The sequence below is a fragment of the Bombus flavifrons genome, chromosome 3 (assembly GCF_040668555.2).
Source record: "Bombus flavifrons isolate JBK064 chromosome 3, iyBomFlav1_principal, whole genome shotgun sequence".
NCBI classification, from domain to species: Eukaryota; Metazoa; Arthropoda; class Insecta; order Hymenoptera; family Apidae; genus Bombus; species Bombus flavifrons.
Window position 1 is genome coordinate 18,900,247 of NC_138444.1, and position 12,617 is coordinate 18,912,863.

Genomic DNA, 12,617 nt, shown 5'->3' on the forward strand with positions numbered 1-12,617 from the left:
ATAATCCTATAGATTTACGACGGTGCTTTTTTTGCGATTTTCAATGATTCTTTGTGAAATATATGACGTATATGAAGTATCTAACAAAAGATAACTTTAGCGGTATACAACGGTATACGTATATGTAGTATGTAAGTGTACACTACACTACTTATCCTCACTAATACTTTCCCTCGAGGGCGGCTAGCATCTTTTCTAACCACCGATATGGAAATTGACCAATTAGCAGCAACGCCAATTTCCCTTACTCTCTGAACGAAGACTATCCTCGACGAATCCGATGATCTCGTGCCCTTAGACACACCCCGATATAGTTTTCCTCTGTGGCATCATCGGGACGGGAAAGGCATTCTTTCACGCGATCTCATCGACTAAAGGAGTAACGCCTTTACGAATTATTATTGTTCAGACTTAGACCTCGCGAGCACGTTCGTTCATCATCCCGTTGACCGCGGATTCGTTATCGAACCCGAGACCATTGTTACTAGTATCGCGGGTGCCTAATCACCATAGTCGATTGTTAAACTTGTATCATCCGTGCCTGTGCTAATAAACTGTGTCTTTATTATATCGCAACGATGGCTAATTTCAATGAAGACTCACCAAACACCCACAATCCTAACCGCAACGCCACTCCGACACATATATATATATGTAATATCGTGATATAATATATTTACAAGGAATGGATGATACAGATGTTGATTTGACAGAAAAGACGATTGTAGCTCAACCTGAACTATTCACACCAAACATACAGAAAACAGCCCAATTAAATAATTAGATAACGACTCGACTTTTTACAAACTGCCATCCACACTCTCTCGGTAACGCCACTCGCCCACAACTGACTCTTGATTCCCCCTCTTTTCCGTCGCTTGGCAACCGCTCGTGGGCAAGATCACGTAGGCCTACTCTTTCCAAAACTACGCGATAGAAAAAACAAACGCCTAACGCCTCGGCTCTCGCGACACTTCACGCGGTTCACCCGTCAACTCCCAGGCCTCTCACTCACGATACTACATATATATATATATATATATATATATATATATATATATATATATATATATATATATATATATTTGTACACGTAGGTATTACAGCGGTATCATATCGATATTGACACAGGAAAGTATTAGGTTGTCCGAAATGTTTCTTTCGTTCTATAAGGAAATAATGGACGCACAATGTTTTTTGTCTTATATCAGTTTATCGAATTATGCACGAATATAATAACAGAAATAGAACGAAATGGATGACGCTTAATTCAATAAAATAATATAAAACAGAAATTCTTGTTCATCTATGAAACGAAAGGAACTTTTCGCACAAGCTAATATTTTCCTCGCAAAGATCGTTATGTTAAACAAATTGATATATTTTATTTAATTTCAAGAAACGCCGTCGAAAGTTAAAAGCTGGGAATTCTACCACGTGCCATTTTTTTCTTACGTTCTAACCCGAGAACAAATTGAATCGACTTACGTTATTAATTACGAATGTATTTCATCGAACTTACCTCGGATAAAGGATTTAAGAAGCTGACCTACATCGAGCGAGCTTCTACGTAGAATTGCTTTAAGAGGCTGTCTAATCAGGCTTCCTGTCTGTTCATGCAGTGGCTCGCAATCGATTTTACGGTGCACAAAACTCGACGAACGGCAGAGGTGATCGACGGGCACGCGATCGCTCGAAAACTACTCGCAGTTTGATCTTAGTTCGCCCGTACTTGTTCGCCAACTGAAATCGTTTAAACGTCGATTGGCTAAAGTCGCTCTATTTCGAACAACGACACATCGATGTGCTAATGGTAACGCTTCGAGGAGAAAACTTGTTCGTTTATGTTAAACATGCAACGCTACAGAATACCGTGAGATCTTCTGAATTCCAAACGTTCGATCAAATCAAATATATTCTTCGTCTTAACGTTTTCAAAGCGGGTGTCGCATATGCGTGACCGTGGCTGTCGGCGACTACAATAATTAAAATTAAAAAATTAGTCGCAAAATAAAATAGATGGTTGTGGGGCGTTCAGAAAAGATATAGACGTACCGAAACGTTTCGAAAATATAAATTTAAAAGGAAATATAATGGAATCAGCGGAAAATACGAGAAACTTTTATGAGAAATTTTTAAAATTTAAAATTGGTACTCGCGTATACGAGTGACGCGAATCTTTGCGTCAGATATTTTATCGCGTTATCTATTCTAGAATATACACGCGTATGTACGCGCCAGCGTCTTATTTATCTCGTTCCCCAAAATCGGACAAAAACAAAGGAAAATGGGAGTTTCTATAAATTTCTACTCGAGGTAACGCTATTTGTATGTAAATTTATTTATTACTTTTGCCAATTATAGTTCGATTTTGCAAAATTATAGTATTTTCTCTTTTTACATTTTCGAATTTCCTCTGTCCGCAACCGTATAGTGCAGCACGGTCTGCCATAAAAGTGTTCGAACTTGCAAAATTTGTCGCCTCGGAATTTTAGTTCTCCGAGTTAAGACAAAAGTAGCAATTTTCTCGCGTCAGCTGTTTCGCGACGTTAATTATCTCGCCACATAGCGCGCTCGCAGGTATCGAGGAAAAAAGAAGGTGGATCGTCAGGGAGGAATCCAGCTTGAAAGCATTTCTCGGCCAGTGACGGATAAATAGAGTTGCTGTCGAATCAACTAGGATCGATGGAACGACGTCCAATCTGTCGACCCATTGCATTCACCCCTTGCAGAGTCACGGACCGATGTACGTGTAGCAGGCGAGTGGAGTGTCGCGTGTAGGTAGTTTGCGCGGGGTTGCTGTCCTTTTGAAACTTCAATCTCCAGTTACCTGGATCTGGCGCTGGAACCAGTTCGTCGTGCGGGCCAGTTTGTCCAGGCAACAAAAGCGGACGTTTCCTATGGGAACGGGGTAATTTTGTCTTTGGAGCAACTTTAGGACCGTGTATTTCCGCCACTTACCAGAGCGGTTTCTACGGACTGGTTCCGAGAATCACGCAAACGAAATGGCAGTGAGAAATATTTTTCATCCGACTCGAGGATGATAGTTGTTTCGTGATTTCGTCGAATTTAAGAAATACGTATTTTCGCGATAGAAAAACACGATTAGGTCGAAAATACGTAGCAAGGAACGTAGCAAAGAACGTAGTAGGCTTATTTTCGCTTATTCGATTTCATATCGCTTACCTTTAATATCATCTTGAATTGAAATATTTCTATCAACAGCTGTATACGCCTATTCTACGTCTAGGAGAAAATGACAGAAAATGTTATTCGGTGAAATCGTGGATGTTTAAACGAGAAAGATTCTTCTTAAAGATTGGCGGGAACAAATGGTAGAAAGGAAAGGAACAAAGTCTTGTAAAACGCATATCGTATATTTCATAATTTCGCCGTCGAAGAAAACTTTGGATTTTACGTCGAGTTCGAGTATTACTGCGCGATTTGTCCCGATACAGAAGTTCAATCGCTCGTGAGCGCCGTTCGAGAGCCTCGTCCGTCGAGCGACAGATCAACGGATCAACGGAAAAAGAATGACTTTATCTAAAACGCGTAGCTGCCGCCGCTTTAAAACTTCGCTTCGTATCACTAATTGATGAGCTTAGGATCAGGTTGGCAGTTAATCGCTTTTCTCGCATCCCATTGTGCCCATTGAGCCGCCCGAAAACGCTTTACGAGTGGTTTAATCCTTGATTCGTAACACGAATTTTCGCTAGTTTACGATCAAAGGATATTTCATATTTTTAATCAACGATATCGCGTTAAATATTCGAATTTATTTTCACGAACCACAGAACCGTATTACCGCGATCCTCTGATACGAAAATCGGTAAATTTGAAAAATGTGTGCCTTTACGTTAGAGAAATAACGATGCCGACGAAATAATTTAATCTCTTAAGCATTTTCATTTGTACTAGGTATTTGTAGTTTTACGACTCGTCCGCTTGTTCGTGCTTCTGCGTAATTTTATAACCAGTCGATATAGAAAACAACGAGACGTACACGTTGTTGCATAACATTCTCGTTAACTAAGAACGATGTAAATACAAATGTTCGTGACGCGCGTAGTCGATGTTACGAATTAAGTACACTGTATTCGTTCGAGTGGAGAGGGTCGAGCATACGTTCGATACACGTATGCGGCGCTTTATCACTTTTCTCGATTATCTCGTCGACGATCGAATCGATCGCGCGCTCCTCGATGACGCTAGATACCATCGACTAGGCGCGCTTCGCGATCGCTTCCGCTTTCTTTCACGCGATGCTTCGGCCTGGCTCTTTAGAAAACTAGATAATACTGATAATTCGAGCCTCGCTCGAGCGGTCCGTACTTAGTACACACAGTCAACTTTTTCTCTCGTCGACGCATGATTACTCGAACAAAATGTATAAATAAGGAAACTCACTGTTACAGTCATCGAATAGTTTTTCTTATTAGATACGTCGTATTTCTTATCTTCGTTCGCAATCGATATCCGAATTCAACTGGAACTCGGTAAAGAAGGAAAAGCGTAATTACGATCGAACGAACGATCGTCGCTTAAACTTGTTAACGCGCATTCGTTCGATCGCCGATACGAATATACGCGAGACGCTCGATCATCGTCGCATCATCACGCCATTTTCCGACGAACGCGCGTCGACACAGATTCGGAATCGAAGACTCGCGGTGCATCATCGTAAAACCAGCTTCCGAACACGGATCTCGGAAACGTTGGAACGCGATAAACGAATGCAACTGCGCGAGGCGGCTACCGAGCGTTATCCAACTTAAAGCGAGCGGAGCGTAGTTCGCGCTTTCTTTGTCGACATGCCGATAAGTGGCCACGTATAAGAGTGCTCGATAGTTGCACGTTTACGCAAACTTGATCGAATCCGCGCTGATTTTCGAATCGACGCGGTTGGGCACAGTCAGACGACACGGTTTCGTACGAATTTTTCCGAGACGATCGGTTGCGACCGTAGGGAGGAAGGAACAACCTCCTGCCGGCAGCAGCTCTCCTTTGCTGCGCCGGAGATCAAAGCTGATTCTTTCGCTATCGGTAGATTCTGGTTGCCGAGACAATTTTAGATCGCTATCGACGATCCTTTGGAAATCTTTTGGTATTTTCGCATTGGCTCGATGATAAAGGCGGTCCTATATAAAGTGGAAAAATAAGAGACATTTCTCTGGGAAATAAACGAAAAGGTATGGTTGCGAGTACGAGATGATCGATCCGATGAATCGAAACTTAACGCGTTCACCATCCGTGCTAAGAAATTTAAGGTAATAGAGATGTGACGCGAAAGCGAGGACATTTTTCTCTGGAATCGTAGACAGTGAACGTTTTAAGTTTGTTACCGATCTACGTTCGTTTCAATTAGTTTAGTAGTTCAGTCTATTCGAGTGCCGAATAACAAGATATGTCAACATCTTTATACGTATTAAACCCCTATGTACTATTTTTATTATATTTTGATTATGTATTCCACGATACAAAGATCTATCGTACACGATCGCTAAAATAAACGAAAACGTGCAATTACACGAGTTAACGTAGAACGCAAAAGATATGCACGTGTCGTCCTCACCTTGTTCCATCTTCGTTTACGTACGACGCAACTCCGCGGCCAAACTCTTCGCGCTTGACTTCGTTCTCGAAACTGAATATAAAGGCACATGACGTAGCTGACGCGTGAAAACAGGAAGACTACGAGTCAGCCGATCGAATTTCCAAATTGGATTTCCAAATCGAATCTCTAAGCCCGTTTTCTCTCTCACTTTCGATACGATCCGATCGATCTAGCAACCAGCGCTATCGACGAATTTTAATTCCTTCCTCCGAACCTCAGCGGGTTGCCTAATTCTTTCGACTACGATCCGAGAGTTCCGGTAATCGGAAGGACAAAGGCGCGAGAGTCGGGCGCTTTACGAGATCGAGTCGGCCATGGAGGACAAACGGTGAACCGGAAACTGGCGTGTAGCGACGCAGAAAGACAATGGCGGCGGATCGACGCTGCCAACCTTTCCCTTTCTCGCAGTAGCCTATTCTCTCGTCTATTCTCGTAACGTTTCGAGCCACGTTTTACTTTCCCCACCCTACGTCACCTCTTCTCGTTTCATCCATTTCTTTCGTCGCTCTTTTTTCCTTCGTTCGTCGTTTACGCGTCCACACGGCTAGCTCCATTCTTCAACGATAATATAAAAGTCCATATCGTTACTTGTGCAGCGCCGTGTCGATACGGCGACGAAGCGTCGTCGATCCTTCATCTGAACACCTGTTGTATCCGGCCCAGGAGAACGAACAGAAGCAGTAGCAACGACCCGCTACCGCCCACGCTTTTTGCGCATCCGTGATGGAGTTCGGCTAAGCTTTCTCCTGAAACATCGTTACGTACACTCAAACACTGTTAGCTTTCGACTATATTGGCTTAAGAAATTGATAACGGTCGTACACGTTGGCACGACCGCGCGAAAATGTTAAGCCAGTGTTCTTCAAAAAATTCAAAAACAACCTTTACATATTTCTACGTAGATTTACTCGACGATGTATGTGGCAAACGACGCAGAGACTATTTTTAATTAGCATCCCCCGTTATTGTAAAACGTTACGAACTCTTGTTTCTACCTGACGTATTTTACATCGAACGAAGCAGAGATGTCACGAAGAAAGTAGCGAAATTTAGTTCTCAACGATTTCCAAATGAGAGATAGATATTGTTGTTGTCGACGCATCCTGCGGGCATTGCGAGCATCGCTGTTGCGCCACGATGTAAGTTTCCTAACTTCGAAAGGCTACGAGCTACGAGTAAACTTTTTACCTGGTGAAAGCACGCTTTGCATTTAGCATAACCCAGGAACGAGCGAACGGGTGACGCGTGTTCGTTTTCCCGCTCGATATAACCGTGAATTAGTCAGGTCTTGATGGAATCCGCTATCGTAAATACCGATATAACCGGCTCTTTTGTAAAAGGCAATAGCTACGAAATGGGGTAAACGACAGAGCTAAAAACCAATTAACACGGGCCTCTGTTATGCAACGCTGACTCATCGTTACGTTTTCTCTTTTTGAATTTCAATCGGCGGTAAACAGGAAAGGGAATAAAGCACCACCAGAAAGGACAAAAGGGAATACAAATATCAAAGGCTCTTCGACGTTGAATAATTTTTTCCAAAAAAACGCTGTTCCAGCCAATCAATTGCGATCTAAAGCCAAATTCCACAGCGTAAATCGATCGTTCGTTTACTATCTCGATTTATATATTTTTCGTTTTTATGCTTTTCATTGCTTACGTTTTATTACTTTCTCGCTCGCGTTTTACTCGCGCGTTAAAAATACCGTTTTCTATTTTTTTTTTCTTTGCTTGAAGTTGCGAAAGTCCTTTAAATTTTTCAATGAGAAACGCATTTTACTTTCCGTGTATCGATCGTCTTATTTGGCGCAGAGGCTAAACCTTATATTTAGGTGGCGAGAGTTTATAGGCGGTGATAAGTTGCGTATATCTTATCAGGATTTTTGTGCGTCGCGCGATTTAACGGCGGCGCGGCGTCGCGAAAGTTACGTTCCCTGATATTCTGTTCGCTTCTTTCGTCACGCACGCCTGTAATTAAGCGTAATATGCATAAATATCGCACGATATTTAACGTCGGCCACGTGACTTTCATTTTGACAACCTCATAAAGAAGATCGTAGTGCAAGTTTTCGCGATCCTTCGGCATTATGTCGAAAACTTTCGGCGAGGTTCATCGAATACAAATCACCACGCTGTTAACTTTCTATAAATTTACGCTACGTCTTCGTCAAATGCAATTACCTAATTCCTAAAAAATATTTTCGGAAAACTTTACGTAGACTTGTTGATTTTTTTTTTTTGAAATTCAAATAATCGTTGGAATATTCACGAATATCAAAAAGAACATAAATATTCCCTCTTTTTTTTGAGAATTTCTGACGCTGTGTTTCTCCTATTAATTCGGAACGATTAGGAAAATACATAAAAACAAAAAATAAATTGTAAAAATTCATGAAATACGCACATCAAACGTGGAAACCACTGCATCGATAAACAACACGAAACATTAGCGAACGAGGGTATTCAAATTCTTTTCTGCGGATTGGATTGGCCGCGATTGATGAATATTGCATCGGCTGTAATTTACATGCACATTACGTCGAATTTTTTTACGACTGCAGATGATCGACGGAATACGTGATTTCAGGTAAATGAAATTCTTAACCCAACTATTGCGATACCGCGAACTTCGTTGAAATACTAGGCGGAATAGCGTAATTCGAATCTGTTCGACGCGCGGTGCATTTAAAAGAGGATAACGATATAGTTGTTAGAGCAAAAATTTTCTATTCTTTGGCATGATGTAAAAGTTCGTAGAAAATCGCTCGATGCTTAATTACGCGTTAGTTGCGAGAATGGCTTTCGAAACAAAGCGACTATAACACGGACAAGAGTGAATATTACGCTTGTATTGTTTCAAATACATGTAATTCCTTTTGCTATAATGCGTATAGGAACGTACAAGGGTTCTTAAATTACGTATCGAGTTAGGAACGTTGGAAAATTTTCAAGCGCTGGCTCTAAGACGGTAGAAAAACGTTTATGCTCACCGTTGAGCACGTGCACGTGAACAGTGGCAGGTTGATCGGGCATGGTGGTGAGATGGCACGTGTAGTTTCCGCTGTCAGCTGGTCCCACCCTCGCTATGCTGAGTGTCGAATTGGCCCCCTCTTCCATTAGGTCCGTTTTCACGCTGGAACATACGTACAGCGGTGTTGAAATTTCAATTTTTAACGGAACTTCCGACGGCCGTTTTATCAGCGGCCGGAAGCGTACGCGAAAAATGGCCAGTCCAATTTTTGAGAGATCGTTCTGCAGACTTTTATTCTACCCTTTATCATTCTCCTTGCCTTTTTTTTTCTTTTATTACGCGTTTTTATAACGCCAGGCTTTCGTTCGAACGACACTCGTGATAAAACAAATCTCACGTTCCCTTTATTTCTCCCTTAACCACTTTAGATTTTAGTATCGCAGTGGCTAAACATTTGCCTGGAGGTGAAAAGACGTATGTATCTTCTTTTCGACTATTCGTATGATTAAAATGTGATACACCGTGTATGCGTATCTATACAATGGTTAAAATTTATATAGATCGGTGACGCGTGAAATCGATTACGAAATTATTACGATTCTTGGTAATATCGCGGGCGATGTATTTAAACTCGAATCGAATTAAAATTCCATATTGATATGCATTGGGAAAGTATAAATGCAATCAGCTTCTATTTGGAAAGCATTAGCATATGGAATTTTGAACATCGTGTAATATAGCATATCTATAATGGAGTCAATTTTTCCTGCATCGTTGTAAATTGGAAAGAGAGATTGTCAGGGGAGAAGTATTTTAATTCTTCGATGAATGCTAACACGAAATTGATTTACATAGCGGATAATTTATCGAATAGCTTTATTAACTTTATAATTTTTATTATTTATCCAAATAAAATAATTTCGCCGATGTCTTTATATTCGTTGGCTACCTTATTAACGAACAAAAAGCAAAGGGAAAAATGTGCCACCTTATTCGAATAATTTGTCAAAGCAAGTAGAACGTGCACGAGTGATATTATTCCGTAATAGGATCTGTTTGGTCCGCTTGATCTATCTGGCAAGAAACGACGTTATTTCCTTGCGGACACGAACACATCTACGTTGCGAAAGAACTTTTCACGATGATGAGGCGCTGTAACTTAATAAATCGCTAGCGTTCATCGTTTCGAGATTATGTACATGCTTACGAAAGAGAACGTGTAAAGTAATTAATTCTCTTTCTCATCTTACTTATGCATCTTACGTTGCATCTTATTGATCGCGATTGGACAAAGGTACACGCAACTTGGCTCGTTCGGTTCGTCTTCGAAATGTAATGCTTTTATCGAATTTTCATCGAACCATTTTACGATAAAGCACAGTGTGATCGTACATGAAAACGAAGAATCTTAAGATTCGGCAATGAAATATTTGATTATCCGTAGGTTATAGTATGTGCGTCATAAAAGATTCGATATTCTTTGGGAAGAAGAAGCTTCGAAAAGGACTCGAGTGTGCATCGGATGCTCGTTCGATTTCTTTTCATTACCATCGCTTTTTCCACGCCCCTTATCAATCTCTCAGCGAAGAAGCTAATAAAACTTTCAATTTCTTTCGAGTCGATCAATCTCGTAGGCACGAGAGATACATTTTTCCGTGTTTTATCAAAATTTGAAGTCAAAATGACGAACCGTGTAGATATCGAGCTTTCAAAGTATGTTCACATTGTGTAATACAGACATCATCGAGGTCTAGAAATATCGGGCTATGTATAAATTGAATTCTCAAGGTACTCTATTCTATAGAAATCGAGGTCTCAAAGTACGTACATTGTTACGTAGAAACCGTGTTTTTCATGTAGCGTATCACGTAGCAGGCGAGTTTCTAAAGCACTACGTTATGCAAAAATCGAACCTTTAAAAGACCGCAAAGGTACGTAGAAATCGATTTCACGAACCAATCTATCGTATAAGAGTCGAATTCTCGAAATATCGCATTATAAAATATATCACCGTATTATAAAACACCATGTTACGTAGAAATCGAATCCTTATGGTATTTTATCGCAGTAAGGTTTTCGGCAGAGAGTAGCGTACGAATAGCTTTTAAAAATAGTCATTCGTTTCCCACGTCTGTGTTTCACGATCGGTAGATTTCTCGCAGTTACCTGTTCGATTCGTTAGCAACTTTTGTCGCTCAAGCTCGTTATGTAGCGAGGATCGACATACGCTTGTTTATTTATTATCTTGCGATATAACTTTTACGCGATTCCGCAGGATGTTTTAAACTTTACATTTATACGAATACAAAATTCCAACCGATTATTCGTCGTTTCTGCGACAATCTGACTTTCGATAATCGTCGTTTGTACGAGGCCAGTAGGTGTCTCGATCTACGGATATTTGCGATGCACCTACCTTTCTAAACCAAACAAGATTTTTAACAAATAACATATACTCTTTATTCGACGCTTCGTTTAAATCAAACGATAAATACCGTAGCCTTTGTCTCGTTCTATTCTCCGCGAAATACGGAGCAGGGGGTTGCCTTTAATTGAAAAACTTGGCGAGCGCAATTTGTCCGTTCGTTATCTGCTCGTTCGAGCACGATTGCTCGTTGATCCGTAGTGCGAAGCAACCAACCATCGAGGTTTCAACCGTTTCACCTGGCTTCTTTCAGTTTCACGTTAATAAACCGGCAGTTACAGATACATTTTTTCCATTTCTCTTCCTTTTCATCCAACATTTTCTTACTTGCCGTTGTTCACCGTTCGAGCTTTCTTACGAAATTGCGTTGTCGCGTCGGTTGAGAAACAGAACACGTACTCGTCCAAGTAATGGAATTAACGTATCACGGGGTTGTAAATTTCTGCACGATACGACTCTGTAATTTTAACGCTATGAAAAATGACCCCTGCGAGCCATTCGCCTCCGGTGAATGTATAATAAACGGGATTGAATCGCAACCCTATTAACGCGTCCCTGCGTACGAATGATTTAATCGCGCCGGCTATTGTTTTAAACTATAACTCCCGGCGAGCACGTTTAACCGATTAGCTCCGAGAGATTTTATCGATAGAAGGGTGGAATAATTTTAAAACTACTACTTTAGTCTTATTATTATTACGATTATTATTCATGGTGTTCGAGGATCACAGGTGCAGAGGATCATAAGCAAGTCGAATAAAATATTATTGAAAAAAGATTACGAAAGAAGAAACCTTTCTAAAATGCATTTCTATCGTTGTTCTTTTAAAACGCGTATGTACGCATCAACGATACAGGCGGAGAAACATCGTCTGACACGATTTCTTGTGTGTTGGGTTAAGGGCAGCTAAGACGACGACGCAAATTTTCGCTATCTTCGGACCTAGATAATTAAAATCCAGGCGAATAATCTCGGCGACAAATAATTTGCCGTTTTACGTTTCTCGAATGGACGCGACGATGCGACGGGTCTGCGGCGCGGCGGCGCGGTGGCGCGGTGGCACGCGGCCGGAAATGGACATTTACTTTCTCGGAGAAAAATAACGAGCGGCAGAGCGGTAGTTACTGCGGAAATGTGTTTACGGTCTGCGGTTTCCACGGGCCACGTGGTTGCGCTACGTACGACGAGGGCTGAAGTGGTCGTACCACGAGGGTGCTCTGAAACGAGAGGCCAAGTCTCTATGTACACGCGCCTTTATGTACCGGGTGCACAGTGCAAACTAATTCCATTTACCGGCAGCCAGCGTGTCTGCCGGGTTGTAACTTTGTCGAGCTGTCGGCCACATCGACAACATTTTCGCGAGAAACATTCTCCTTCGCGCCACTACATTCTCGTTCAAAGGTTAACGATCGTTCGGATCAGTGTTATTCACTGACAAGTCACTCGCGAGGTCCCGCAGATAAACGGACTTAATACGAGTTTTCTATCCTTTTTCCAGATTCCTACGATCACAAGAGAGTCGCTAAAATTGTAACAAAATTTCGGATATTTTACGCGTACAACGTGCCCCGCGATGCAGATTTATAAACAAGTCGATGTCGGAAAT

General features: G+C 41.4%; 1 protein-coding gene across 9 annotated transcripts in view; it reads right to left on the reverse strand.

Moving 5' to 3' along the window:
* Positions 1-3,358: 3,358 nt before the first annotated feature.
* Positions 3,359-12,617, reverse strand: part of LOC138190183 (zwei Ig domain protein zig-8) — a 237,949-nt gene continuing 228,690 nt past the window's right edge. For 8 of the 9 annotated variants that reach the window (XM_069132805.1, XM_069132800.1, XM_069132801.1 and 5 more), the window contains 2 exons: positions 8,605-8,747; positions 3,359-6,360 (listed from right to left, as the gene is read on the reverse strand). In XM_069132805.1, coding sequence (XP_068988906.1) covers positions 6,248-6,360; positions 8,605-8,747 — 256 coding nt within the window. In that variant the 3' untranslated portion in view covers positions 3,359-6,247. The remainder of the gene's footprint in view (positions 6,361-8,604; positions 8,748-12,617) is intronic. The other variant, XM_069132803.1, reaches the window with a different exon arrangement.